General features: G+C 39.4%; 1 protein-coding gene across 2 annotated transcripts; it reads right to left on the minus strand.

The window, feature by feature from the left end:
* Window positions 1-6343: 6343 nt before the first annotated feature.
* On the minus strand, window positions 6344-27662 carry LOC138975604 (switch-associated protein 70-like). 2 transcript variants are annotated; one of them, XR_011458697.1, is made up of 11 exons: window positions 27334-27662; window positions 19659-20261; window positions 17921-18067; window positions 17174-17282; window positions 16266-16444; window positions 15243-15305; window positions 13165-13331; window positions 12544-12742; window positions 10421-10568; window positions 6848-9612; window positions 6344-6696 (listed from the first exon to the last, which is right to left on the minus strand). XR_011458697.1 is itself a non-coding variant. In XM_070348327.1 (10 exons), exons 1-10 carry the CDS (start codon window positions 27427-27429, stop codon window positions 9293-9295), a joined length of 2031 nt encoding a protein of 676 aa, XP_070204428.1. In that variant the 5' UTR covers window positions 27430-27662; the 3' UTR covers window positions 6344-9292. The 2 variants fall into 2 exon arrangements, 1 of the variants encoding a protein (XP_070204428.1); XM_070348327.1 differs by having other exon boundaries at window positions 6344-9612.
* Window positions 27663-27899: the final 237 nt, after the last annotated feature.

The raw sequence follows: 27899 nt of genomic DNA on the forward strand, positions 1-27899 counted from the left end.
TAAATGTCTTTGATGACGTCATATCCGGCTTTTCGTGAAAGTTGAGGCGGCACTGTCACGCCCTCATTTTTCAACCAAATTGGTTGAAATTTTGGTCAAGTACTCTTCGACGAAGCCCGGGGTTCGGTATTGCATTTCAGCTTGGTGGTTTAAAAATTAATTGATGACTTTGGTCATTAAAAATCTGAAAATTGTAAAAAAAAAAAAAAATTTATAAAACGATCCAAATTTACGTTTATCTTATTCTCCATCATTTGCTGATTCCAAAAACATATAAATATGTTATATTCGGATTAAAAACAAGCTCTGAAAATTAAATATATAAAAATTATTATCAAAATTTTTTTTTCGAAATCAATTTAAAAAAACTTTCATCTTATTCCTTGTCGGTTCCTGATTCCAAAAATATATAGATATGATATGTTTGGATTAAAAACACGCTCAGAAAGTTAAAACGAAGAGAGGTACAGTAAAGCGTGCTATCCTTCTCAGCGCAACGAATACCCCGCTCTTCTTGTCAATTCCACGTGCACTGCCTTTGCCACGGGCGGTGGAGTGACGATGCTACGAGTATACGGTCTTGCTTCGTTGCGTTGCGTTCAGTTTCATTCTGTGAGTTCGACAGCTACTTGACTAAATATTGTATTTTCGCCTTACGCGACTTGTTATATTTAGTCAAGTTTTGACTAAATATTTTAACATCGAGGGGGAATCGAAACGAGGGTCGTGGTGTATGTGCGTGTGTGCGTGTGTGTGTGTGTGTGTGTAGAGCGATTCAGACTAAACTACTGGACCGATCTTTATGAAATTTGACATGAGAGTTCCTGGGTATGAAATCCCCGAACGTTTTTTTCATTTTTTTGATAAATGTCTTTGATGACGTCATATCCGGCTTTTCGTGAAAGTTGAGGCGGCACTGTCACGCCCTCATTTTTCAACCAAATTGGTTGAAATTTTGGTCAAGTAATCTTCGACGAAGCCCGGACTTCGGTATTGCATTTCAGCTTGGTGGCTTAAAAATTAATTCATGACTTTGGTCATTAAAAATCGGAAAATTGTAAAAAAAAATAAAAATTTATAAAACGATCCAAATTTACGTTTATCTTATTCTCCATCATTTGCTGATTCCAAAAACATATAAATATGTTATATTCGGATTAAAAACAAGCTCTGAAAATTAAATATATAAAAATTATTATCAAAATTAAATTGTCCAAATCAATTTAAAAACACTTTCATCTTATTCCTTGTCGGTTCCTGATTCCAAAAACATATAGATATGATATGTTTGGATTAAAAACACGCTCAGAAAGTTAAAACAAAGAGAGGTACAGAAAAGCGTGCTATCCTTCTTAGCGCAACTACTACCCCGCTCTTCTTGTCAATTTCACTGCCTTTGCCATGAGCGGTGGACTGACGATGCTACGAGTATACGGTCTTGCTGAAAAATGGCATTGCGTTCAGTTTCATTCTGTGAGTTCGACAGCTACTTGACTAAATATTGTATTTTCGCCTTACGTGACTTGTTTACATTTAGTCAAGTTTTGACTAAATGTTTTAACATAGAGGGGGAATCGAGACGAGGGTCATGGTGTATGTGTGTGTGTGTCTGTCTGTCTGTGCGTGTGTGTGTGTGTGTGTGTGTGTGTGTGTGTGTCTGTGTGTGTGTGTAGAGCGATTCAGACTAAACTACTGGGCCGAAATTTATGAAATTTGACATGAGAGTTCCTGGGTATGATATCCCCGGACGTTTTTTTCTTTTTTTCGATAAATACCTTTGATGACGTCATATCCGGCTTTTTGTAAAAGTTGAGGCGGCACTGTCACACCCTCATTTTTCAATTAAATTGATTGAAATTTTGGCAAATCAATCTTCGACGAAGGCCGGGGTTTGGTATTGCATTTCAGCTTGGTGGCTTAAAAACTAATGAGTGAGTTTGGTCATTAAAAATCGCAAACTTGTAATTAAAATTATTTTTTTATTAAACGATCCAAAAACAATTTCATCTTATTCTGCGTCATTTTCTGATTCCAAAAACATATACATATGTTATATTTGGATTAAAAACAATCTCTGAAAATTAAAAATATAAAAATTATGATCAAAATTAAATTTCCGAAATCGATTCAAAAACTATTTCATCTTATTCCTTGTCGGTTCCTGATTCCAAAAACATATAGATATGATATGTTTGGATTAAAAACACGCTCAGAAAGTTAAAACGAAGAGAGGTACAGTAAAGCGTGCTATGAAGCACAGCGCAACCGCTGCCGCGCCAAACAGGCTCGTCACTTTCACTGCCTTTTGCACTAGCGGCGGACTACGTTCGGTTTCATTCTGTGAGTTTCACAGCTTGACTTAATGTAGTAATTTCGCCTTACGCGACTTGTTGTGTATTACAGGGGTGGGACTCTCTTGTGATGAAAAAAGAGGAAATCCCTTTTTTTTGTTCCCCCAAATTTTTTTTAAATGGTACATTAAAATCTGTGCAATCTGGTGCATTCTGAGACTAAAATTCAACTCGTTTGCAATTGGATCAGGTAAAAAAAGACATTCTCCTCACCCCCCCCCCCCCCCAACAAAACAAAAAAATCATCAACCAAACAAAAAACACACTTTCACACACCAATGGTAACATTGTAATGGTGCATACTTACGTAATGAACCATGTATCAATAATCCAATACTGGCAATAGTATGATTCAATGCATTGAAGCTCAACATTACTATTAGTTATCAGGAGTTTTAAGTCAACACAATTTAACTCTCAAGCCTCCAGTGTTCTGTTCCATCTTCACTTCTCTCCATATCATTCAGCCAACAAATTATAGATACTGTGATGAAATGGGACGCGGAAAAATAGATAACTCCAGCGGAATTCGTAAGTTGTGTCCGCGGAAATCCACGGATTCGCGGAAAAGTCCCACCCCTGGTATTAGTGTTTCATGTAGGTCTATGATGTTTCCTTTGTGTGCGTTTTTTTTCCTCACTGGGATAGAGGATAGAGAAGGGAAATAATTCACATTACTTGAATGCTGAACTACAGTCCAAATAAATCTAGTATAGTTTCATCAAAGGCAAATTGTGGGCCTACAACTTCAAAGACACAGAAACACACAGACACATACATATATACAAACGCACACACACCCTCATAAATAAGATATGAAATTAGATAATCAATTGGTGCATTGATCATAGGGAAACATTATCACATTCAGTTTGTTTGTCATTGTTTGTTTTATCATTTGACAGTGCACAGGCACACCATTCATTCTGACAAACTTTCTCACTATATATCACATAAGTGTATCAGTTAAGCTAGCTTTATTCCAAATATAAAGAGTACACAAATCCACACAAAACCAGCCCAGAGTAAATATAACTTTATCCATAAATGTAAAAATAATGTACAAAGAAATAATTAAGGTCCGTATGGAATGTACATAGAATTTAAAAAATATTGTTTTATTTATCTGTACATTTCTGCAAGTCTTCTCCGCTGCAAATCTTCATCATAATGATCTGAAAAGTATCACAATGATCTGAAAAGCATCACAATGATCATGAATCAGGAAAAACAGTGGTAATCTTTTTATGCTGTAAGTTCGTTGTGAAGGGCAATCTTTGGCGATTGTTTGGTTGGTCATAATTATGCAAAGAGCACCAAAAGAGCTTTTTTCTCTCCCAATGAGACAAATGAGAATCACAGCATCAAAAACACTGCAAAAACATAATAATAAAATGTTACCATCACATTTACTATCAAAATGTAACTTTCAGTACATGTACATTATTTTTACAATTTTCTCATTGAAAGACTTTTCTGCATGTGCTTGCATAGCAGATCAGACATCATTATTCAGTCAATAATTTGATGTAAACAATGAGTGTGTTCATTCATCAAATAAGTTTTCTGTCATATTTTGGGGAGTTCTTTGGTCAAAGAAGATGGGGTGAAATGTTGATTTTTGAAAAGACCAAAAATTCTGAATCCTATGTGCAGAAGGTCCAAGCTCATATATATACCACTACAGATTAATACTTTGTACATGTATGTGTACATTCCTGAATTTGAATTTCAGTGGCAAGACATCGACATTTGAATAAACGCAAACGATTTTCAAATTAGAAAGTTGACCTACCTCGATCGGAGCATTTTAAAACTTTGGCATATAAATTTAACATACAATTACTATAGAATGGCACTGCTGCAATTCAGCGATAATACTGTTTGTGTTTGTAAATAAAAAAAATCTGCATCTTCAGATTGGCAACAGATCTCCTTCATTTTGTCTATTTGTTATAATTTATTCTTTTTAGCTTTGCCAAACTCTGTTCCATTCATTTCAATGGTGATCATAACTTAACTTTAGTAACACTTCTCTGCAACAGTAGGCCTTGACTGGCTTTTGAAGATTCAAGCAAAAGCTTTCAAATATAGTCGAACCTGCCCTTGACACAACCTCTCAAAAGCGACCATGTACATATGCCCACAACAACTACTCAAAATGATCCTAGATTTTTTTTAAATTCTATAGAATTCACCATTCCATAGCCACCACCGGTCTATCACGGCCAACATTGTCATTGTTCAGTCCATTGGATTGTACCAGAATGTTCATTCAAAACACACTAAAAATTCCCAATGCTTTAGAATGGTTCAAAATTTGTTGCAAATGTGTGCGCCAGTTGTACAAAATGATCAATTGCAACAACAACAAGATTTTGTGACCATAGTTCTTAAGTACATCAAAACAGCCTATTTGCATCCCTAATAAGCTGTTCCCCTCTTCGGGTTGAAAAAAAAAAAGTGTCCACATCATTAAATAGCTATAACAATGTGACTCTTTGATGCTTGTTTGAACATTGACGTTTGGTTAACAGTGGGCATTGCTTCATTACATGACAAAATAATACATGAAGCAACAAATAGGAAAGTTACAAGACATGCATTTGCGTATAAAAACATTCAGTCAAATTATAACCACACCCTTTAACAAAATATCAATATAAATGTATTTCAAAACAGAAGACAATCATATACACATACCAAAATGCAATCACAAAAAGTGAAAGTCTCTTCTAAATTCATCAAAAACAAAAACTTCAATAATCTTCATCAGTCTTTAAAACTCTTTTAAGAAGAAGACTGTAGTTTAACACACTACCCAAATTAAAAAAAAGTTTTTATTACAATGTAGAACTGTTTCTGGACTAAAATGAGCCCCTCTTTCCCTTTTTCATCTTTAAAATTAAGATTCATTTACTCTGTGACCTTTCACAGAAAGAAAAGAACACAGCATGCAACAAAAATGCACAAAATAATATCGCACAGTCAAAGAGTGTACAATAAAAAATCTCCATTATGGCGAAAGCAAGAAGCTCGTGAAGTCAATAATCACATTCAGCTTTTGTAGAAGACAGGTTTATTTGATTAAATAAACAAAAAAACAAAGCATGAGTCTCACCACATTGCATGCTGACTTCAAAACCGATCTGATGGCACTTTAGTAATAGACAAGCAGTAAATACAAAGTTCATCTGAATTAGCTTAATTATGCTCATACTGTTTGACAGTAGCTACAGCATTTTCATAATTATGACATAACTTATGAAGTGAACACGATTAATCAGATGTTGGCTTCTGCAATCTCCTTTTTTGCTTAAAATTACTCACAATGACGGAAATTATGCTTAAACCAAATACTTTTTAGTGATGATTTTGACTTACAAAAACCCTTCAGCTGGTGCTAAAAAATGCACGATACCACATTTTCAAAACTTCATGACACTATAGCACTTTAATGTTGAGCCATATAAATATAAATGTACACATAATTTACCTAAGAACTTTGAATTCTAAAATGTTTTTGAAGCAAAGGTTTTGGGGCTGATACGTACAGAAAACCATGGACTACTTTCAAAGCCAAGCTTCCACATACACTCTGGCCCACAAACAATTTGTAATGCTTTCATAACGTTACTGAAACAGGGTTTGTAGACTAGAACAAACTTTCTTTTACATCTAGTGCATGATGCCCAAGTTTTAATGCAAAATGTACACAAAGCGGTAGCCGATGCAGCAATCAAGTTTTCATACTGTGTTAAAAACAACTTGGAAAAGGACTTACTTAAGCGTTAAGCATAAAACATGCAAGTCAATGAACTAGATCATTTCTACTGGCAATTGCAAATAACAAATTTTGTTTTTAAAGCACATCATTTCTCATTCTACTCTTACTACTTCTATCATAATTTACCACACATATATACATGTACTACAGGGTGACCCAACAAAAAGAGTACCCAAACAAAACGTCATAAATTGAACAAAAAACAAGTAATCTTCATAAAATTTATTTACACACACAAGTAGCCTCTGCATGATTTGCACAGAAAATGTTAGCGTTCTAGCTTGTCTTTCAGGAAAGTTATGCTCATTCTACAGAACATGCTCCAAATGGCCTCCCCCGGATTTAAATCCCCCAGATTTCTATCTTTGGGGGTTCCTGAAAGACAACGTCTACAGGAACAACCCACAGACAATCACAGAACTCAAGAGAGCCATCACAACAACCATTCGCGGAATCTCGCAACAGGAGTGTGTGCGGGTGATTGATAACTTTGCGCGGCGAGTTCAAGTTTGCCTGCAGCGACGCGGAGGCCATTTGGAGCATGTTCTGTAGAATGAGCTTAACTTTCCTGAAAGACAAGCTAGAACGCTAACATTTTCTGTGCAAATCATGCAGAGGCTACTTGTGTGTGTAAATAAATTTTATGAAGATTGCTTTATTTTTGTTCAATTTATGACGTTTTGTTTGGGTACTCTTTTTTGGGGGTCACCCTGTAAATATGCTTCTTTTACACTGCAAAAACAAATAAAGTGTTTAGCAAAATCGTCCTAAAACACCAAATCCATTGTATGTACGCCCCAACCATCCACAAAAACACAAAATCAAGCCAAACAAAATAAGCTGCACAATTCCATGTGTAAATATACCAGAGCGTTCCTAACACTTATCAAGACATTCATCACAAATAATGCTGCAATTTCTTCATCAACAGTAACTTATCTACCGCAAATCAAACAAGTTTCATACATGAAAAGAGATTCCAAAATCCGGCAGAGAAAGCACAGTAGCATGAAGGAACTGCTAGAATGTAAGGTACTTTTACTTCTGTAATTGTAAACTGTGCATTATAAAATAGCAATGTACACATCAAAAAGGAATGTCTTCCAAAAAACTATGTGTCTATGAGAAAATTGGATACAGCAAAGGGGTGAGGGATGAGGAATGTGTCTTGATACAGAGGAACCCCCCTTTTAAGACCCCCAATTTAAGACCCCCTCCCTTTCAAGGCCCTGTTTTCACAGACTTTCTGTTCATAACCTCTGTCAATTTACACCCATTTTAAGACTCCCTTCTTTTTTAAAACTTTCTTTCTTTCTTTATTTGGTGTTTAACGTCGTTTTCAACCGTTCAAGGTTATATCGCAACGGGGAAAGGGGGGAGATGGGATAGAGCCACTTGTTAATTGTTTCTTGTTCACAAAAGCACTAATCAAAAATTTGCTCCAGGGGCTTGCAACGTAGTACAATATATGACCTTACTGGGAGAATGCAAGTTTCCAGTACAAAGGACTTAACATTTCTTACATACTGCTTGACTAAAAATCTTTACAAACATTGACTATATTCTATACAAGAAACACTTAACAAGGGTAAAAGGAGAAACAGAATCCGTTAGTCGCCTCTTACGACATGCTGGGGAGCATCGGGTAAATTCTTTCTCGACCTTTTTAAAACTTGATTTTTTTCAATTTTGTTGAGGTCTTAAAAGGGGGGTTCCACTGTATTGCAGTACTGTTGCAGACTGTACGACACAAACACTGAGAAAACATTTTAGGTCTTAAATGAGAGGACAGCCTAGAACCTCAAGACACAGGCTCCACTGTATTTGCAAACTCCATAATTTCACAGACATTCTTCCATAATTGTCAAACATCCACTGAGAATCAAATCAACATCAATCAAATGTACATTTGAACCTGCCTTGGAGACCACCTCTCGACTACGACCCCTGCCCACAACAACAACTCCAAATGAACCCCTACGACTAGGTTTTGTTTTCCAACATAATTCACCTTTCCATAGCAAGCATCTGTTTACAATGACCACTTCTGAGGTCGTTTGATTGGTTTTTACTGACAGGTTTGACTGTACTACCAATCAGCTACAAGCAACAAAAGAAACAGAACACTTTCATCTTGTTAAGCAAATGTAAATGTTTACCCCAAAAATGCCAAAGTTTTATCAAATTTGATAACTGAGGAAGATTGGCTGAGAGAAAGAAGTCTTTTCAAGAAAAACAACAATTCTAGCCAGAAAGTTGACAAAAATGAACACTTCCTGAAAATCAATGTGAAAGAAGAACATATGAAAGAAGAACACATTAACATGGACTTTTCTCTGAAACAAAGTCAGCATTTCATTATTTGAAAAATGCAAACTCTCTCAAAATCATTGTTAATACATATACAAGAAATAAGAACATATTGACATCAGCTAGCTTCTGTGTGAAATAATGCCAAAATAGGATGACTTGGAGAATGCGTACAATAAGAGTGCATAGACATAACTGGCCAAATAGCAACCACTTCTCTAAAATAAAAGTTTCATAAGTGTGGCTGTGTCTGCAAGCATGGGTCTTTCTTTGTATGCATGCAGTCCACAAAGGATGTGGACGCAAATTGCGGATGTCAGACTAAGTAAAATACGTACCAACAAAAACAGACATTCTGTATTTCAATCAAAATGATCTTTTTGGAATGTGGACGAAACATGCCTAGGGACTCAGAATTTGAGGCTTAATTTCCCCATGAAAATCACCATAAAATAATACACCATCAAATAAAGCATATCTGTCTCGTGCCATTAAGTCCAAGTTTGTACAACCAAGGATGCATGTGCCTGAAGACAACAACTACAACAAAAGCACAGATATAAGAAGTTCATCTTGAACAAGCAAAATACTCATGGGTGGCAGGTTAAATATAACTCCCCTCTAAGGTGGGATTTTTAACAACAACAACATAAAAAGGGCACATGCACACACACAAAAAAGTAACAATTTGAAATAAATCTTGTGCCAAACACACCTGTTTGCCCCCCTCCCCCTTCACCATATCTTTCGTAACTGCCATGTTCTGGGATGCAACTTTTCAATTTTTCACAACCATGCATATATATAAAGCTTATTATAGTGTTGATGAGATTCTCGCAAACCCTCAATCCTCTTGTTCCACAGCTTGTTGTAGTGGTATGTCTTGTCTGCTGGTTGCATTATCCTCTGATCCTTCCTGGTTTTCAAAATTGTTCTTGACGGAGTCTGTGTCTGCAGCACATGCAGTGTTGTGTCCATTTGTGTCGTCCAATCCAGCAGAGTTCTCAAGATTCTTTCTGGAAAAGTCGGCCTCCATGAAAGCGCCTGCAATGGGGTTGACGGAGTCTGTTTCTGCAGCATCCGTAGTGTTGTGTCCATTTGTGTCGTCCAATCCAGCAGAATTTTCAAGATTCTTTCTGGCAAAGTCGGCTGCCGTGAAAGCACCTGCAAAAGGATTGTGAAAAAGCAAAATTAATAGTGTGAACCCCAGTAGATAAATCTCTGCTTATTTTGTTCACCTGTTTCAACCAATTTTCTGCATTCTTCTTAAAAAGTAAAAAAAAAGTAAACTCAGTCATTGCGACATTGAGACAATTTTCATTTCCCAAACAATCACATACACTACATATATAAACTTCCAATTTCCAACACATTCACTTGGAAAGTTTGTTCACACTGAACTTGAAACCCTCTGGTCAGGAGTTCATAAGAAGCAGATTCCATAAGGGGGGATAACTGTGCTTGAAAACCCTCACAAGCTGATGCAGGGATAAAAGCTGTTATTTTCTTCTTCTTTTTAATTCAAGGCTGTGCGTGTTTCTAAAACCACCACAAAACAGTAGCATGATTCAAAAACAACAATTATCTGTGACATTTACACCAAACAGGCATACTTCATAACAAATATTACGTAGACATACAGATTTAACAGTCATTCCCTGCAAACGGTAATTTTCAAAACTAGAAAATAAGAGAGAGAGAGAGAGAGAGAGAGAGAGAGAGAGAGAGACACACACAGAGAGAGAGAGAGAGAGAGAGAGAGAGAGAGAGAGAGAGAGAGAGACACACACAGAGAGAGAGACAGAGACAGAGAGAGCCCAAGAGAGAGCGAGACACAGAGAGACACACACACAGAGACAGAGAGTCCATGAGAGAGAGTCCGTGAGACAGAGAGAGAGAGACAAAAAGAGAAGACTTTTTTTTAAATTCATAAAGACAGGTGCCGATACACATCTTTGCAAACAACACTCACCTCTTCCACGATGTGTCACAAAGGGGTTTGGGTTAGGAGTAGGTTTGGGTTGGCGAAGCCCCACAGATGTCGACATTTCACGGAGACGCAATCGCTCCTGCATCTTTTGTCTCTCCTCCTCAGCCAGTCGCATCTTCTCCTCTGCTTCCTGCAAGGGAATCAAGGAACAAAGCATGACAAGTACTAAACAGAAACAACGGAAACTGGACTTGCCTTCACAATAGAGGATGTTCAAAAATATATAACTCTGTCAGGTTATTATTGAGAATCGTAAACAAAATGAGGCAGAGCGCTGTTTAGAGATCTGATAACCAAATGGAAGTAAGCGCTCTAAATGCATACGACATGTGTAATGGAGTAAGCAAGAGTTATCCGGAACCAATCTCCTGGCATATAACAAGCATTAAAATGAACAAGCGACTTCCATTCTCTAAATCATGAATAAATAAAGAGGATGAAAGTCGCTTGTTCCTTCCAATGCTTGTTATTCTCTCAGGTGCCAGGAGATTGGTTCCAGATAACTCTCACTTACTCCATTACACATATCATTTGCATTTAGAGCGCTTACTCCATTAAACATGTCGTTTGCATTTAGAGCGCTTGATGACGGGCGCAGTAACGTGGTGGTAAGACGTCGGCCTCCTAATCGGGAGGTCGTGAGCTCGAGTCCCGGTCGCTGCCGCCTGGTGGGTTAAGAGTGGAGATTTTTCCGATCTCCCAGGTCAACTTATGTGCAGACCTGCTAGTGACTTAACCCCCTTCGTGTGTACACGCAAGCAAGTGCGCACGGAAAAGATCCTGTAATCCATGTCGGAGTTCGGTGGGTTATGGAAACACGAAAATACCCAGCATGCCTACTCAACGAAAGCGGAGTGAGCTGACTATGCTCTCAGAGTATAGTGTGGGGAACCCAAATGGGCAAACGAGCTCACACGTAACCAGACAATTCTGGAATGCTGAAGAAGAAGAAGAAGAGCGCTTGATTACTTCCCTTTGGTTATCAGGTTATTATTGGTTGTGGAAGAGTTGCTTTGCCTAGAAAGAAACGATGCAAATAAACTCACATGACATTGGAGTCAAGTGATCAACTGCAAGCAGTTGTGGTACAGTGGTGCCTGTGATAATAGTACCTTGATATGTCGATGTGGTTTTTCATGTTCCTGAGTCCGCTGATTCAGCTGATGCTAAATACATTCTAAAGAATTGCGCACATGCACACACACACACGCACGCACGCACGCACGCACGCACGCACGCACGCACGCACACACACACACACACACACACACACGCACGCGCACACACACACACACACACACACACACACACACACACACGCCACTTCCTTCCCAAACACACACCTAGGAAATCCACAGACAGAGAGCCTCAGAGGTAAGCAAAATATCAGTGTACAATGGAACCTCCATTTTAACACTTTCTACCCCGCCTATGTTGACCAAGTCTTTTTTTTACCAAGACCAGCTGTGCTGCAGCAGGTCACTCAGAATTGCAGTAACTGTGTAGTAACTGTGTATCAACACGCTGGAATGCAGGCGTTAGATGGACGTTACAGGAAGCGACTGAAGCTAAGCGGATATATCCGTACCTGGTCAGATAGAGCCATATGAGTGGGTACGGATATATCTGTACCTGGGAGACAATGAGTTAAGATCCCCCAATTTAAGACTCCTTCCCTTGTAAGACCTTGTTTTGTGAGATTTTCTGTTCATATCCTCTGTAAATTTACCTCCATTTTAAGACTCCCTCCTTTTTAAGACCCTGTTTTCTCAGATTTTCTGTTCATATCCTCTGTAAATTTACCTCCATTTTAAGACTCCCTCCTTTTTAAGACCCTGTTTTCTCAGATTTTCTGTTCATATCCTCTGTAAATTTACCTCCATTTTAAGACTCCCTCCTTTTTAAGACCCTGTTTTCTCAGATTTTCCGTTCATATCCTCTGTAAATTTACCTCCATTTTAAGACTCCCTCCTTTTTAAGACCCTGTTTTCTCAGATTTTCTGTTCATATCCTCTGTAAATTTACCTCCATTTTAAGACTCCCTCCTTTTTAAGACCTGATTTTCTCAGATTTTTGGAGGTCTTAAAAGGGGGGTTCCACTGTACCTTTATTTGCTGATCCGCCTGTTGGCGTTCCTGGGCCAGCAGGTTGAGCTGATGCTGTGTGCGAGACAGCAACGCCATCGTCTCTTCCGCTCTGCGTTCCAGCCCCTCCCTCTCTTCCCTCTCCTGCTGAAAGAGTCGTTCCTGCTCGTTCCTCAGCATCTCCAGCTGTTCACGCTTCTCTGTCTCCTCCATCAATATCCTGAAAGACACAACCCATTCAGCCCCATTTGTTTTACTTCTAGATTTCTAGCAGATTTTTGTGCTACGGTGGAACCATCCCTTTTGAGACATCCAAAAATCAGGTGTTACAAAGGAGGATCGAGTCTCAAAATATGGGTAACTTTATGGAGGTCATGAAAAAAAATCTGAAAATACAAGGTCCCATGTAAAAAGCTGGCCAGATCTGAAGGAGTGTGTCTTTAACGGATTGGAAACAAAGTCTGACGGTACTCTGTACTGAATTGAAGGAAAACAAGTTTTCCCTTCACCTTGAATGTATTTTAGACAATTTACCTGTTCACAATGCTGGTATTCACAAAAACAAACCCATAAAAACAAACTTTGTTTTACTTCCTCTATCAATAAAAACTGATATCTAATGCAAAAACAAGACACACCAACCTTGCCTGCAGATTTCGAACAATTTCTTCGTCACGCTTGGCTTGCCTCTCCTCCTCAAGAAGTCGCTCAAGTATGGCACGTATCTCCTCCAGCTCTTTCAGACGCAGTCGCTCCGCTTCCAGTGCTGCTTCTTCCTCTGCTAGCCGAGCTTCCACACCCAAACGAGCCTACAACAGGCAACCATTACCATGAAAACCTTTCCTCTGTTATAACTGAGAGGCACTGGCCTTCCCACGTACACAATTGTGACCCTCCACCACGAAATGAGTCGCATGTCACCTCGCGCGGTTCTGCGCTAGGCTTAATATAAGTCCGGGGAGTGTCTTGTAACAGTGTGAGGGTCACTTTGCTCTTTTCTAAAACGGTTTTTACCACTGGATAGAGCATAAAAATCTCTTTAGGAAAATGTAAAAATATGAAAATCACATGCAAAGGTGACATGCGACTCATTTCGTGGTGGAGGGTCACAATTATGTTCACTGCCACAAGTCTGTCCAGGCTTTTACATGGAATAAGGGAATCCTTTTAATAAAGTAAAGCAAAGGAAATAAAATGAAATCCTTCCCTTTGCACATATACCAAAAGTCAACAGCGTGGCTGCATTTTGTGCTTGCAAAATGAGATTTTTGATGAGCTATATACCGTAAAGTAGCTTGTAAGCGCCCACCCCCCCTGTGCACCAATTCCGACCCAAAGTAGGACTGGGCGCTTACTAGGTACTACACCCTATGCACGAGCAGTTTTCAGTAAGAAATGTGATCTTTGATCACTTCTTAATCATATCTTCTTTCTTTTTTCATCTTCCATTGTTTTTCTTGTTCGTATTGTCATTAGAAGAGCTTGGGGAGACAAATGTCGTCGCATCCTTTTCTTGTCTGCAGAGGTGCGGCTGTCGGCCGCACTGTGTCTCTGTTTCCCTTGAACAAGGCGTACGTCTTCTGGATATGGGCAGCAGTCTATTTTACTTGGCCAAAGACTGTTTTCGGCAGAGAGAGAGAGAGAGAGAGAGAGAGAGAGAGAGAGAGAGAGAGAGAGAGAGAGAGAGAGAGAGAGATCAGAGAGAGAGATCAGAGAGAGAGATCAGAGAGAGAGATCAGAGAGAGAGAGAGAGAGATCAGAGAGAGAGAGAGAGATCAGAGAGAGAGAGAGAGAGAGAGAGAGAGAGAGAGAGAGAGAGAGAGAGAGAGAGAGAGATCAGAGAGATCATAGAGAGATCTTTTGATCTTCTGATCCGACGTCTCGACCGCCATGTAACTTTCGCTTCTTCTTTTCCTTTCCGGCCTGGTGACGTAACAGGGTATCGCGATTCTCTCGCCATTCTCGTATCCTTTTTCTATCTACCCTAAACTCACTTGCTGTTTGCGACACATTTCCATTGGCGTTATTATCCAAATAGTCAAGAGCTGACAGCTTAAATGCAACGGTGTACGATTTGATCAGCGGTACCTTGTAATCATTGACTTGCAGGCGTTTAGATCCAAGGCGTGCAGACACACGTGATAGGGTTTGCAAGAAAAGGAATTCATTCACAAAACTAGCAGATCAAGTGCGGAATTTTTATTTCCCCTGATTTCAAAGGTGTAAAGTGAAGGGTGGGCGCTTACAAGGTACTATAACCTATGCACGGTTTTGGACTAAAAGTGGGGGGTGGGCGCTTACTCGAAACTGGGCGCTTACAAGGTACTTTATGGTAATTATATTAGTGACACCCATGTCAATTTGTCAAATTAATTCAAGAAAAATTCCAACACTTGAGAGGAAGCAGCCAGCTGATGATTTTTGTGATGGGTTTAAGTTGAAAGATGCCCTTATCCAGCTACACATTTTTATTTCAAACAACAAATGTCAAGTCACACATTTATTTACCAGTCTCTCTGCTTCATTTTTGGGATGGGTTTAAGTTGAAAGATGCCCTTATCTAGCTACACATTTTCATTTCAAACAACAAATGTCAAGTCACACATTTATTTACCAGTCTCTCTGCTTCATTTTTGGGATGGGTTTAAGTTGAAAGATGCCCTTATCTAGCTACACATTTTCATTTGAAACAACAAATGTCAAGTCACAAATTTACGTACCAGTCTCTCTGCTTCTAACTCTTGTTCTCTCATCTCAAGAAGTGTCTTGTCTTTCATACGCTCCTGAAAACAACATCCAAAAAAGAATTCAACTTAAATGGAACAAAACAACACACTCCATTGATATCCAAAGATACTGACTGACCAAACACACACAAAATAAATACTTCATGATTCAAACAATTGTGACATAGCACAATGCATGGCACATAAACGAAACTTTGCTTGACCATTGTCTAAAACACAAAAGAAAGAAAGAAATTACTCAGCCCACTGGGCGGGGATGTAGCTCAGGCGGTAGTGCGCTGGATTTGTATCCAGTTGGCCGCTGTCAGCGTGAGTTCGTCCCCACGTTCGGCGAGAGATTTATTTCTCAGAGTCAACTTTGTGTGCAGACTCTCCTCGGTGTCCGAACACCCCCATGTGTACACGCAAGCACAAGACCAAGTGCGCACGAAAAAGATCCTGTAATCCATGTCAGAGTTCGGTGGGTTATAGAAACACGAAAATAACCAGCATGCTTCCTCCGAAAGCGGCGTATGACTGCACTAAATGGCGGGGTAAAAACGGTCATACACGTAAAAGCCGTGGGAGTTTCAGCCCATGAACGAACAAACAAACAACTCGGCCCACTAAGATAATAGTTAGCTTATCTAAAACAAAGTGCAGATCAAAAAGTACTTCTATCGATCAAATCAAATGATACTCATGGGCACTGACTTCTTCTTCTTCTTCTTCTGCGTTCGTGGGCTGAAACTCCCACGTACACTCGTGTTTTTTGCACGAGTGGAATTTTACGTGTATGACCGTTTCTTACCCCGCCATTTAGGCAGCCATACGCCGTTTTCGGAGGATGGGCACGGACAAAAGAGTAACTTCATCAAATGAATAATGATACATAATACACAGCATTTGTTGATCGTACAACAACAAAAAAGGGGAAAAAAAGGTAATCTGCAGTGGAAAATAAAAATGGAAGCATATTATACTCAACGAAATATTAATCCACATTCTCAGTCTTACCTCCATTTCATGCTCAAGTTGTTTATCTCTATTCTTCAACTGTGCACGCATCGCCGATTTTCCATCGAGTTCATCTGAAAGTTTGTCTCTCCTGGCCTTTCGTGCTTTCTCCCGTTCCATCAGCTCACACTTCTGGTAGCTTCCTTGCTGCCCACAGTAGTCAGCGGCCTTTTGCAATGCTGGACACAAAATGAGTGCATGTGCACACAATTAAAAAACCCAGAAAGACTGGTAAAAAAACCCATTCCAACAAATTTAAAAAAACAAGAATGGTAGGTTATTCATTATTGCTAAAACAAAACGTTACCTACCCAGTGGTGTTTTAAAGCAGACAGACAGACAAACACTTATGATACAAATAAACTTATCACTTCTTCTTTGTTCATGGGGTGAAACTCCCATGTACACTCATGTTTGTGCACATGTTTTTACGTGTATGACATTTAGGCAGCCATACGGCATACGCTGCTTTTAGAGGATGCATGCTTGGTATTCATCTTAAAATCGTCTATGAAACTTGCTTGCAAGATGCTGGTGAAGTTATCAAACGTCACAATAAAATTAAGGGCAGTGTGTTCAAGCCCGGGCGTCGCTTGATTTATTTGTCAAATAAAAGAATGGCTTTTTAGCTCTCATATAAAACAGACAAAAACTGGTTCGACCAAATAAAATATAAGCAGTTGAAGACTGAAACTAAGATCTTTTAGGGCTGGCAGTAGCATACAAATCCCCTTGAAATAAAAAAACCTGAGAAACAAGGGAACATTTGGGGGCTCTAATAAAAATATAGACAATAACAGCAAGAGTTATGTTGGACCTGTTTCCTGGCAAGTAAGAGAATAAGAAGCATTCAATTGAATAAACAACTTTCATCCTCAAAAACAATTTTGAAATAAAGTTCCACTGACCTGTCACCCATTCGTTTCTGGTGCGCAGATCAGATGCAGCCAGCTCATAAGTTCTGTTGGATGCGCGCAGTTTGATTTTAAACTGCTTGCCAGAACGATTTTGCACACTCTGTGAAGAGAACAGAACATGATGACATCAAAAATTGTTGTCAAAACCAATCAACAAACAAAACAAACCAATAAGTCTGATAATCAAAGCAGACTTTGATGAGTGTCACAATGCTGCAGCGTTAATGTACCAAATGGGATAACAAAACTGGGGGGATTGTATTGGGATACCTTGTCACTGGAGAAGATTCAGGGAAAGAAATCCAGGGTGCCCAACTTTTGCGGCCACCTTTTAATGTTGATTACCATTATGTTCCTTCTGCACTATCCCAAAAAAAGAATTACTCTTGGTCCGTTAACCCTTTTTCAGGTATGGGAATTGCCTTTGAAAAACTCTGAAAAATTGAGGGATGGCGGTTGAAGGAGGAAGGCAGCCACCCCCCATCCCCCCCCCCCCCCCCACCAAAAACAACAGCACTTAAACAAAACCCCTGAAACCTTTTTGCAAGCATCCTGTGAATTAGGACCCCAACCGATGCTATTTTGTTTCTATCCCCACAGTCATTCTTCTGACAGTCATTCTTCCGACAGTCATTCTTCCCGCAGACAGTATTTCGCGTTTATGCGGAAAATCAATTGTACAGCGGCAGAAATGTGCATTTTGGCGGACAATCGTTTTATTCCATACACCATGTTTACCTCTGGTTTGAAGTTGGCGCACACTTCAATGGTTCCCTTCATCTCCTTCTCCAGATTAGAAGTGAAGTACTGACATTCTTTGGCCGACAGACGGAACCAGCGCCTTTTCCAGTTGGTCACCTGGTTGCCAAACTTCTCCAGGTACCCCTGAAAATATAATCAAAGGAATCCTAGAATTAGCCTGAACTAATTCTCTCTGGGTGCACATCAATGTCTTTGGTAACTTACTCTTTTTCCTCTATTATCCCCTTGTGATAAATACATGCACACCAAAATATCACCTCTTCCTCCAACTTACATCATGTAACTTGTAAGTTATTCTCTACAGTGGTACCTGCGATGAAAGGACACCCTTGGGACCAGCTAAACGTGTCCCTAACATTGCAGGTGGCCTGTCATGACAGGTATATTTTGGTAGAGATAATAGACAAAGGGACCCCAGAATGTGTCCTTTTAAGGGAGGTGTCCTCTCATCAGAGGGGCCACACATCGCAGTTACCACTGTATTACCATTCCACTGCTTTTATTGTACCCTCATCCGCCCCTCCTCCGTAACCTTACTCTCAACTTTATTCCATTTTATTATCATACACTTCAGATTAAAAGTATGTACACATTAGAAGCAAATCAAAAATGAGATTTAACAAATATAATTTCTTCTATAAAACGTGACCATAATTTTGTTTTCATTATGGCACAGATGTCAGTAATTAAACTTGATTCTTCATTAACATTAATCAACATGCACAAATCAGAAAAGTTTAGAAAAGTTTTGCTTTTTAAATTCCAAGAACAAGCACTGTATCTTTGTTGGGTTGTTACTGTTTCAGTAAACTAAAGAGTTTACTTCTGATTAAAAAACAAGTCGCGTAAGGCGAAATTACAACATTTAGTCAAGCTGTCGAACTAACAGAATGAAACTGAACTCACTGCATTTTTACAGCAAGAGCGTATACTCGTAGCATCGTCAGTCCACCGCTCGATGCAAAGGCAGTGAAATTGACAAGAAGAGCGGGGTAGTAGTTGCGCTGAGAAGGATAGCACGCTTTTCTTTATCTCTATTCTTTTTAACTTTCTGAGCGTGTTTTTAATCCAAACATATCACATCTATATGTTTTTGGAATCAGGAACCCACAAGGAATAAGATGAAATTGTTTTTAAATTGATTTCGGAAATTTTATTTTGATAATAATTTTTATATTTTTAATTTTCAGAGCTTGTTTTTAATCCAAATATAACATATTTATATGTTTTTGGAATCAGAAAATGATGAAGAATAAGATGAACGTAAATTTGGATCGTTTTAAAAACAAATTTTTTTTTTTACAATTTTCAGATTTTTAATGACCAAAGTCATTAATTAATTTTTAAGCCACCAAGCTGAAATGCAATACCGAAGTCCGGCCTTCGTCGAAGATTGCTTGGCCAAAATTTCAATCAATTTGATTGAAAAATGAGGGTGTGACAGTGCCGCCTCAACTTTTACAAAAAGCCGGATATGACGTCATCAAAGGGTATTTATCGAAAAAAAGAAAAAAACGTCCGGGGATATCATTCCCAGGAACTCTCATGTCAAATTTCATAAAGATCGGTCCAGTAGTTTGGTCTGAATCGCTCTACACACACACACGCACAGACAGACAGACAGACAGACACACACACACACCACGACCCTCGTCTCGATTCCCCCTCGATGTTAAAACATTTAGTCAAAACTTGACTAAATGTAAAAACTCACCTTTTTAATGATGTCGTTGAGAATCTCCTCCTTGACGGAGTTAATCCCTTGACGCATGACGTCACTGGTAAGCCCTTGCTCCATGACGACGGTACACATGATGACGATAAACTCCACGAAATCCACAGCAAACTTATCACCCTCATCATCATCATCCTCACTAGGATTGATTAGCGGCACACCCACAGGGCTGTAGCCGACGGCCTGCCTGATAAGCGACGCGATTCTGTGTGCCTCTTCAATGTCCACTCTCAAAGGAAGAGTGGCTGTGTTTAAACTATCTTCAGTGCCATCCAAGTCCACTTTCGCTAAGAAATTGAACACCTTCCACAGTTTGCACAAATCATCGCCATTGAGGGAGGACGCATGCTGGAAAAGCTTGCTGTTTTTGTGGTAGTGTGCCTCGCAAAGCATCCAGCATATTTTGTCGATTTCTGTGCAAACTGTAGGGGTTAGAGGGGACTCTTTTTCCTCGGGTTGCAGCAGTTTTGGTGAAATGATGGAGAAGTATTTGGAGAATGAGAGGTTGTCTTCCTCACCATCTTCCAGGATCTCTTCTGCTTTTTGGCTTCCCAAAGCCCTGCCGATGCTGTTGGTGAGCACCTGGGCACAGAATGGTAATGAATTACTTTAGGTTGGTACATGGATATATGAAGCGTAAATTGTGTGTGTGTGTGTGTGTGTGTGTGTGTGTGTGTGTGTGTGTGTGTGTGTGTGTGTCTGCGTGCGTGCGTGTGTGTGGTGTGAGTGTGAGTGTGTGTGTGTGTGTGTGTGTGTGTGTGAGTGTGTGTGTGTGTGTGGTGTTTGTTTGTGTGTGTTTGTGTGTGTGCATGCATGTGCTTGTGTGTGTCTGTCTGTCTGTATCTTGGTGTTTGCATGTGTCTCAAATTTGTGAGTCTTATGTCTGTGCGTCTGTTGCCATTCTGTCCAGAGCTATAAAGAAAATGTCTTGTTTGCTATATAAGTGAATTTAATAGCATTTTACTGAGGGTTGAACCCCGAGGCCAGTGACTGCATGCATGTGCATGGTATTAACCTAACAGGAAGGCACCCTTTAGGTGTCAGTTTCAAATTCCAGTAACAATCATTTATATACCACCTCAGTTTTGCAAATCACACGTTGAAACACACAGGCCCTTGTAGGGTCTTCATTTGTTAATCAGCACAAGCAGAAATGGCTAGTATTTAAGGCAAACAAAATTGCTCTGAGCCTCACTATTAAAACCCAATTTATCCTTGCATAATGAGCTAAATCTGCTACTCCACAAATTCCCTTTTACGTGCACTAAAAGAACAGTCAGGTGAGCCACTCACATGGCACATTTGAATGAACAAACCTGTTGTAATCTTGAAATCAAGATAGCCACAACAACATGTGTTTATAACTCTCGCCCAGGAGGAAGTATATTATGCCTTGTTAAGGCAACGGCATTGAGAATATTAACCCCCACTCATTTCAATCAGGTTGTTGAGATGTTTGTAGAGTGTTTACAATGAAGAAAGCCTGGTTCAAGATCATAGTGTAATTAATATATAGCAGCTACACTACAGGGGAACCCCACTTTTAAAGGTACTGAACTTGTCAAATCCAGGTGCACGAGCCCCTGGGGATTTTAGTCATACCTCAGGCAGCTATATAGAACTACCAAGTTTCATTGACTTGCACCCAAAGAGTCAAGAACTGCGATTTTTTTACGAATTAATTTCGTACTCGGACCCGGCTGGTCTTGACCTATTTTGGGATCTAAATTTAGATCAGGTAGATCACCACATCATGCACAAAAAGAAAGGTCACTAAAGCAAACTATGTCAGACGTCATCATGAGTTTGTGTAAAACAAAATGAAGGCCGGAATCACTCAAGTTGAATCGAACTTCGACCAAACACCACGTAATAACTAGGTTAATTTATGCACTCGCGTGAACAAGAAACTGTCGAGCTTCACAGATGTCGTTGTTGGGTAGTTTTGGGTTTGTTTTACTACCATAGGAGGATTTTTGAACTGTAAATGCACTCAGCTGCAACAAAAACGCAAAACGAAGGCTAGCTGTGAGCTGCACTGTGCCTTTAAGATCCCCCAAAATCTAAGACAAACAATGAGGTCTGAAAAATGAGGGAGCGTGTATCAAAATGAAGTCAAGTTTTCAGAGGGTATAAACGTTTAACAGAAAGTATAAAAAAAAACATGGTCTTAAATTGAGGGGGGGCTTGAATTGGGGGGTCTTTAATAAAGGTGTTTACACTGAAGATAGAATCTTAAACCTTTGTGTTTTATTTTTTCCCCTGCCTTTTCTGCCAGAATGTTCTTATACCATTGCATACCTGGTCACTAATGTTCAAGTGATATTGTTTGCGGAGCTCTAGATAAGGACATACACAAATATTTTACATGTTTTCACACACAACTGTTCAAGTACACGTACTTAAATTCCAAATAGTGTAACACGAGTTAGGGATAAGTCCCCAAGCAATTGAAGGACTTGTATTTGCAAGGTTAGAAGGTACCACTGAGGAGTTATCATGTGAAGGTCAAAAGGTGCTGTGCGTATAATTTGGGGCTAATTTGACTTCAGCCAGAGGTGGCCCTGTGGTGTGTCACGGTCAGTGTCTCATGCAGTGCAATGCAGACTATGTACAAGGGAACTGGGAAAACACTCACACCATGTGTTTAAACAATACACACACAACAAATGCAAATTAAAAGTTTAAACCATATTCACTAAAGAAATTATCTGCCGGGACTCGAGTGTAACTGGGTATAATTATATGATTACAGAGATGAATCAGATCAGGATGTTTGGGACCAGTCTTACAGCAGAGCAGAACCCCTGTATGACGTGTCCTTGATGGACAGGTGACACTGGCTGCTATTGTTTCATTTCTCAAGCATGCAACCGAAGCCATGACAGCTGGTCAACAGGGAACAAGAAGGAAGTACAGTGGTACTTGCAATGAAAGGACACCACTTGGACAGGCATAAAGTGTCCGTATATTACAAGCGGCCAGTGACAAAAGGAATGTTTTGGAAAGGATAATAGACAGAGGTACAACAGAAGGCTGTCCTTTCTTGCGAGGTGTCCTCTCATTGGAGGGCCCTCATATTGCAGGTACAACTGTAATACTAAATTGAAAGAACACAGACATTGTAAACCACATGCAGCCTCCATAAACTGTCAAAAAAGAAAGCTACAGTAGTACCTGCTATGTGAGGCCCCTCCTGAGGGGGACAACTCCCAAGAAAGGACACCTGCTGACTCCCTCAGTCTATTATTTTTACAAAAATATACCTGTCGTGACAAGCCACCTGCTATATAGGGACACTTTATGGGTGTCCTGTCATCAAAGGTACCACTATAGCAGGAAGTTAAAAGTTTAAATCTTCAACAGGTCTATTAGTACCAGTGACGGATCATTTGATCCAAACAACGGAAAATGCTATGCTGAAGTCCTGTTCAAAACAGGGTAGGGTTACATGAATTCCAAAAATAATGTTCTCAAATATAATTTCTTGAGGTAATCACTTCCAAATTTTACAGCTTGGAGGAAAGAGCTTAATCACACAATTTGAACAGGTGTAAAGAATGATACTATTGCCACCCTGAATATCTTTTTTGTCGTGAAACTTTATTCTTCCTGAACCGGTGAATAGTCCATTGCAGTGCTACCTGTTCCGTGGGGCCCCCTCTGATGAGAGGACACCTCAAAACAAAGGACACCCTTTTCCCCCCTTTTTCTACTTTCTTGACCAAAATATACTTGTCATAAAACCAAAGGCCACCTGCAATGTACAGACACTATGGTTGCAATTGGTCTCTGATGGTTGTCTTTTTATCCTGCTTCATTCTGCTTGCTGTGCACATTAAGGCCAAAAAAAAAATTTGTCTGTTTCTGGTAACATGGCTAAAAAAAAATAGGGTCGGTAGGTCGGGATTTTTTATTTATTTTTATTTTTTTTAATTTTTTACCCCAAATGTAGACCAATAAAACTAACTTTAAAAATCGCGCAAAGAGACTGGATTCACTATACATAGAGACAAGACACTCAACACATTTACAAATCGTCAGCGGACTTTCGTTTTCACACGTTTTTGTTGTTCATTTTCTCACCCTGTCCTTTACCACCACCAAAAAAAAAATGTTTGAGTTTGGAAAAAAAAAGTTTAGGGTTGGCGCCGAAATTTAGGGTCGGTCGGGTGACCAGAAACAGACAATTTTTTTTTTGGCCTAATGCAAACTTGACATCATAAGAATGCAAGTATGAAGCATGCCTGACGTACATCTCTTCCCGACCTAGGGGGTTAATTAAGACACACGTTGTAACTTGTACAACATACGCAACCGTAAGATGGTGATCACAATTAATTGCCTACTGTCACCCCAACCCCTGTGTGCAATTAACATGTGCACTAATCTTGACGCATGCTGCATATATTAAGAAAGTGATGACCCACATTGTTAGCACAGCCGTCTGACAAAATTACAAACAGGCAGCTTGACAAGACCCATTGGAGCTGATTCTGGGAACATTCATAATTTAGTTCTTCCTCCTACCAGGACTGAAGTCCATGTGATGTGGTTTGATTTTACACCACATGGCAACATTCAACCCACAGACCCACCTGTCATTCACAATCATATGCTAAAGTACTAAATTCCAATGAAAAGGAAGCGCTGTATCAGACATACATAAAGTATAGAGGCCGGTTTTTGCTTCATTTTTTTTTCAATCTCACCAATTTATGTTGCAATATCACACTTGTTTTCAAGTAAATCTCATGGTTCCATACAACCTTAAGGATAGATCAAGTATGTAACACTTCCGCATCAAAGTAGATAAGGGTTTTCCTCTTTCCTGTCCTGATGTCCAATATATATCAGCACACAAAAGAACACACCTAGCAACTGCAGGTGTTTATTTTTATGCTCTTCAGAAAGCTTCCTCTAGCAGCTGCTGTCCGTTAAAGCTCTTTTAATCAAATTCTGCTTCATTTCTTAAGCGCTAAGGAAACTGAAAATGCTTATCTTTACTGTGACTTTTTCCTTATTTTTCAGTTGCTGTTCCTTCATTTTTTTTTTAAATTGTTTTTTTTGTAAATGTATCACACAAGTTAAAACTGTAGCACAAGACAAGTGTACAAGTTGTTAAGACCTCATGCGTATGCTTTCTCAGAATGACAATCATCTTCAAGTTCTGTGTGTATATTATGGTCACTACTAAAAGGCGATTGAAAAAGTAATGACATTGATGACATGCATATTTATAAAGTTTGAAGACATGAAATTATGTGTAGCGAAGCTGATGTTTAGCACTTCTATTTCTAAAAACTTTCAGCATGATTTTCTCAGATTGTAGGTGGTCTTGTTCGCTTGTTGGTTTAACTTGACATCCGTTCAACCTATTAGACTATGCGGAACCGATTATTGTGGTCTTAAAATGGGGTACCACTGTAAAAACCGTCCAACTATACAGTTGTCAGAGGTTACTTCCCTTCGCATGGACTTTTGTTCCCCACGGAACAGCAGTTCCGCCGAGAACAGGATCTATACATGGACTGGCATTGTGTGTAACTTCACTTGTGACCTTTTCCATTGAAATTTAATAATTGTCAATAAGCCCATGTTATATTGTTGATCCAGGACACAGGAAGGTGGCGTCCTAACGCCACAATGGCTGAGAGAGCTTAAATGTGCGTGCGTGTGTGTGTGTGTGTTTGAACGCATGCACACAATAATGAAAGATCCCAAGATCACAGCAAAAATTTGCAGGGAAAACAAGATGCTCTATGCTGTCAAACTTGGCCACTGGGAGAGGGGGGGGGGGGGGGGGGGGGGGGGGATAGACCTCACCACTCGGAGAAGACCAAACTGCAGATCTGACACATTCCCAGTAATTTCAAACACAGAAAAAGAAAGAGAATGCAAATACATGCATACAAGAAAAACCTGGGTAGCTTGTCACAAAAACCATTAAATAACAGTAATATCAACCGCAGGAGAAGATCAAGGAAAACCATGAATAAACATAGAGGAAAAATACAACTGGGTAAGGACTGACTCCGTAGCTACCTGCCATACCCAAGGATAGCAACCTAAATGTCCTTGAGGAAATTTTCATAGATAATAACTTGCCTAGCCCTGTACTAAAAATGTTCAAATTTGAAAAAAGATTGTATGCACACTTAACAAGATTGGAATTCTATCTCTCTTACCAAGAAACATATATAGGCAAATACTAAAAAATATATATAAATATATATATATACACACTGGTGACTCAACACGATCACATCCATAAAGGCTAGACTATAAATCAAACAAAGATGATGATTCACAGTTTGTTCGCTACTCATGTTTGGCCCATTTAGTATAATGATCAACTACAACTTGTTTATGTGTCAGATTGGGACTGTGTCTGTGCCCTTTCAGTTTCATCAGGAAAAACAAAATTTGGCTTGCTCAAAAATCTTTTCAATTGCTGAAGAAAAAAGCAGCAGACAGGAGACAGGACTGTCAAGCCTTTTGCCTCCTCCAAGATTGTTCACATAAATTTTAAAATCATTTTTCAAGGGATATGACTGGGACATACTTTGTATGACTGGCAACTCCAAAGCAGCCATGAAAGTCCAAAAACTGGTGTACTAGCCTTTGGCTAGTGATTCTGAAAATTTACTAGCCAGAGAGCAAACTTTACTACTCAAACCAACTATTGGTTTCAGCAACTTTACTCACATTAATTTTGGTGAGTAGATGAAAAATTTTACTCGCCAGTTACATGTTTCTACTCGCCGTGGCGAGTAAAATATTCGCCACTTTCACTTTCAGGCCTGCAAAGTGATAGTTTTTTCAAGGCTGTTTCTTTCCTTTGTGTTTGTGTGGGGGTTTTGTCGTTGTTTTTTTCCTTGTGCTTCCTAAATGTGCACAACTAGATTGACTGACAGATTCAACAAAAGGTCTATAAAATGCAGCCAATATTCCTGTAGTTCTCACAGGAAGTGCCGATTCTAATTTAAGTTTAAGAGACCAACTTTCCTCGTAGAAATAAGACCGATATACCCTCGGTGCAGTTATTTGGGGAAACAGTGGAACTCCCCCCTCCCCCTCCCCCTCCACAGACACCCGTTTTACTATGTCCCAATTTCATGCAAGACCTTCCCCCTGGTATTAAGACAATGCTTTCTCAGATTGTCTATTCGTAGAATCATATCTGTAAACTTACTTACACATTAAGACTATATTATATACACCTCCTTTTAAAGAACTGATTTTCTCTGAATGTTGTAGGTCTTAAAAGAAGGGTTCAACTGCATTGGCCAAATGCTTTAACTAAACTGTAAAGTTCCTCGCACTGCTCATGTAACAATTAAGGACTAGATCTATATTGTACAACTAAGAAAATCGTTTTCACAAGAATATTGTTCAATCAAAAACAAAAACAAAACGCAGTAATTTACTGAACTGACCATCTCTTATATAATTGCTTTCTTCAAAATGATCTCTTGGTTGCTGCTTGGGGTTTTTCTTTTAAAAATTAAAACTGTTCATACTTTTTTTGTTTTTTTGTTGTTGATAAACTATATATTAGTCGACGATAATAAAGTTATGTTGAACTTTAGCGTCGTAAATTCAGAAACAGATTTCTACTGCAAACACCGTTGCACGTGAAAACAAAACTTACCTTCAAACGGGATTTGGCTACCTGTCCATCCTCTCCTCTCGCCAGGGCTGTAAAAGCGTGCCAAATGCTTCGTCGTGTGTCTTCTAAAGACGGCATGTTGCTCAACTTGTTCAGTGATTGACTGAAACTTTTAGTTACTCACGTTGTCCACTGTGAATTTGAAAATGAAAATGGCCCGAAACTCTAAAACAGGACGTAGTAACCTAGATCCAACTTAGCTTCCGTCGGAAACTCCGTTTGATGACACAAGCCGGATGGCCGTCACATTTGGCTAAGTGGAAGATGATGAGGCTGTCGCGCTTGTTATTGTCGTCTGCCACTGTCAAAAACTTCCGCGTTCTTATCAAGGGACGCTACTCTGGCTCAAGAAAAGGGGTGTGCCTTAGAAGAGGTTGTTGTGACCCATCTCGTCATCGGCGCTTTTCCGGAAATGACCTGCGCTTTGTTGGAATTCCAACAATGGCCGCCATTGTAGGAATTCCAACTTTGCGCTACGCGATTCTAGAAATGTACCGCGCGCATAGTGAGAATTCTGCTCTTTCTTAGAATGCGATGTAAAATGATAC

The sequence above is a fragment of the Littorina saxatilis genome, linkage group LG9 (genome assembly GCF_037325665.1).
Source record: "Littorina saxatilis isolate snail1 linkage group LG9, US_GU_Lsax_2.0, whole genome shotgun sequence".
In the NCBI taxonomy this organism is placed as follows: Eukaryota; Metazoa; Mollusca; class Gastropoda; order Littorinimorpha; family Littorinidae; genus Littorina; species Littorina saxatilis.

What these genes read in the sequence shown, in the direction of transcription:
- LOC138975604 (XM_070348327.1), bottom strand. Translation starts at nt 27,429, where the DNA reads ATGCCGTCTTTAGAAGACACACGACGAAGCATTTGGCACGCTTTTACA. An exon ending in CAGAAACGAATGGGTGACAG is followed by an intron (nt 16,445 to 17,173) that starts GTCAGTGGAACT and finishes TTTTGTGTCCAG; the next exon opens with CATTGCAAAAGGCCGCTGAC. An exon ending in AGTTAGAAGCAGAGAGACTG is followed by an intron (nt 13,332 to 15,242) that starts GTACGTAAATTT and finishes TGCCTGTTGTAG; the next exon opens with GCTCGTTTGGGTGTGGAAGC.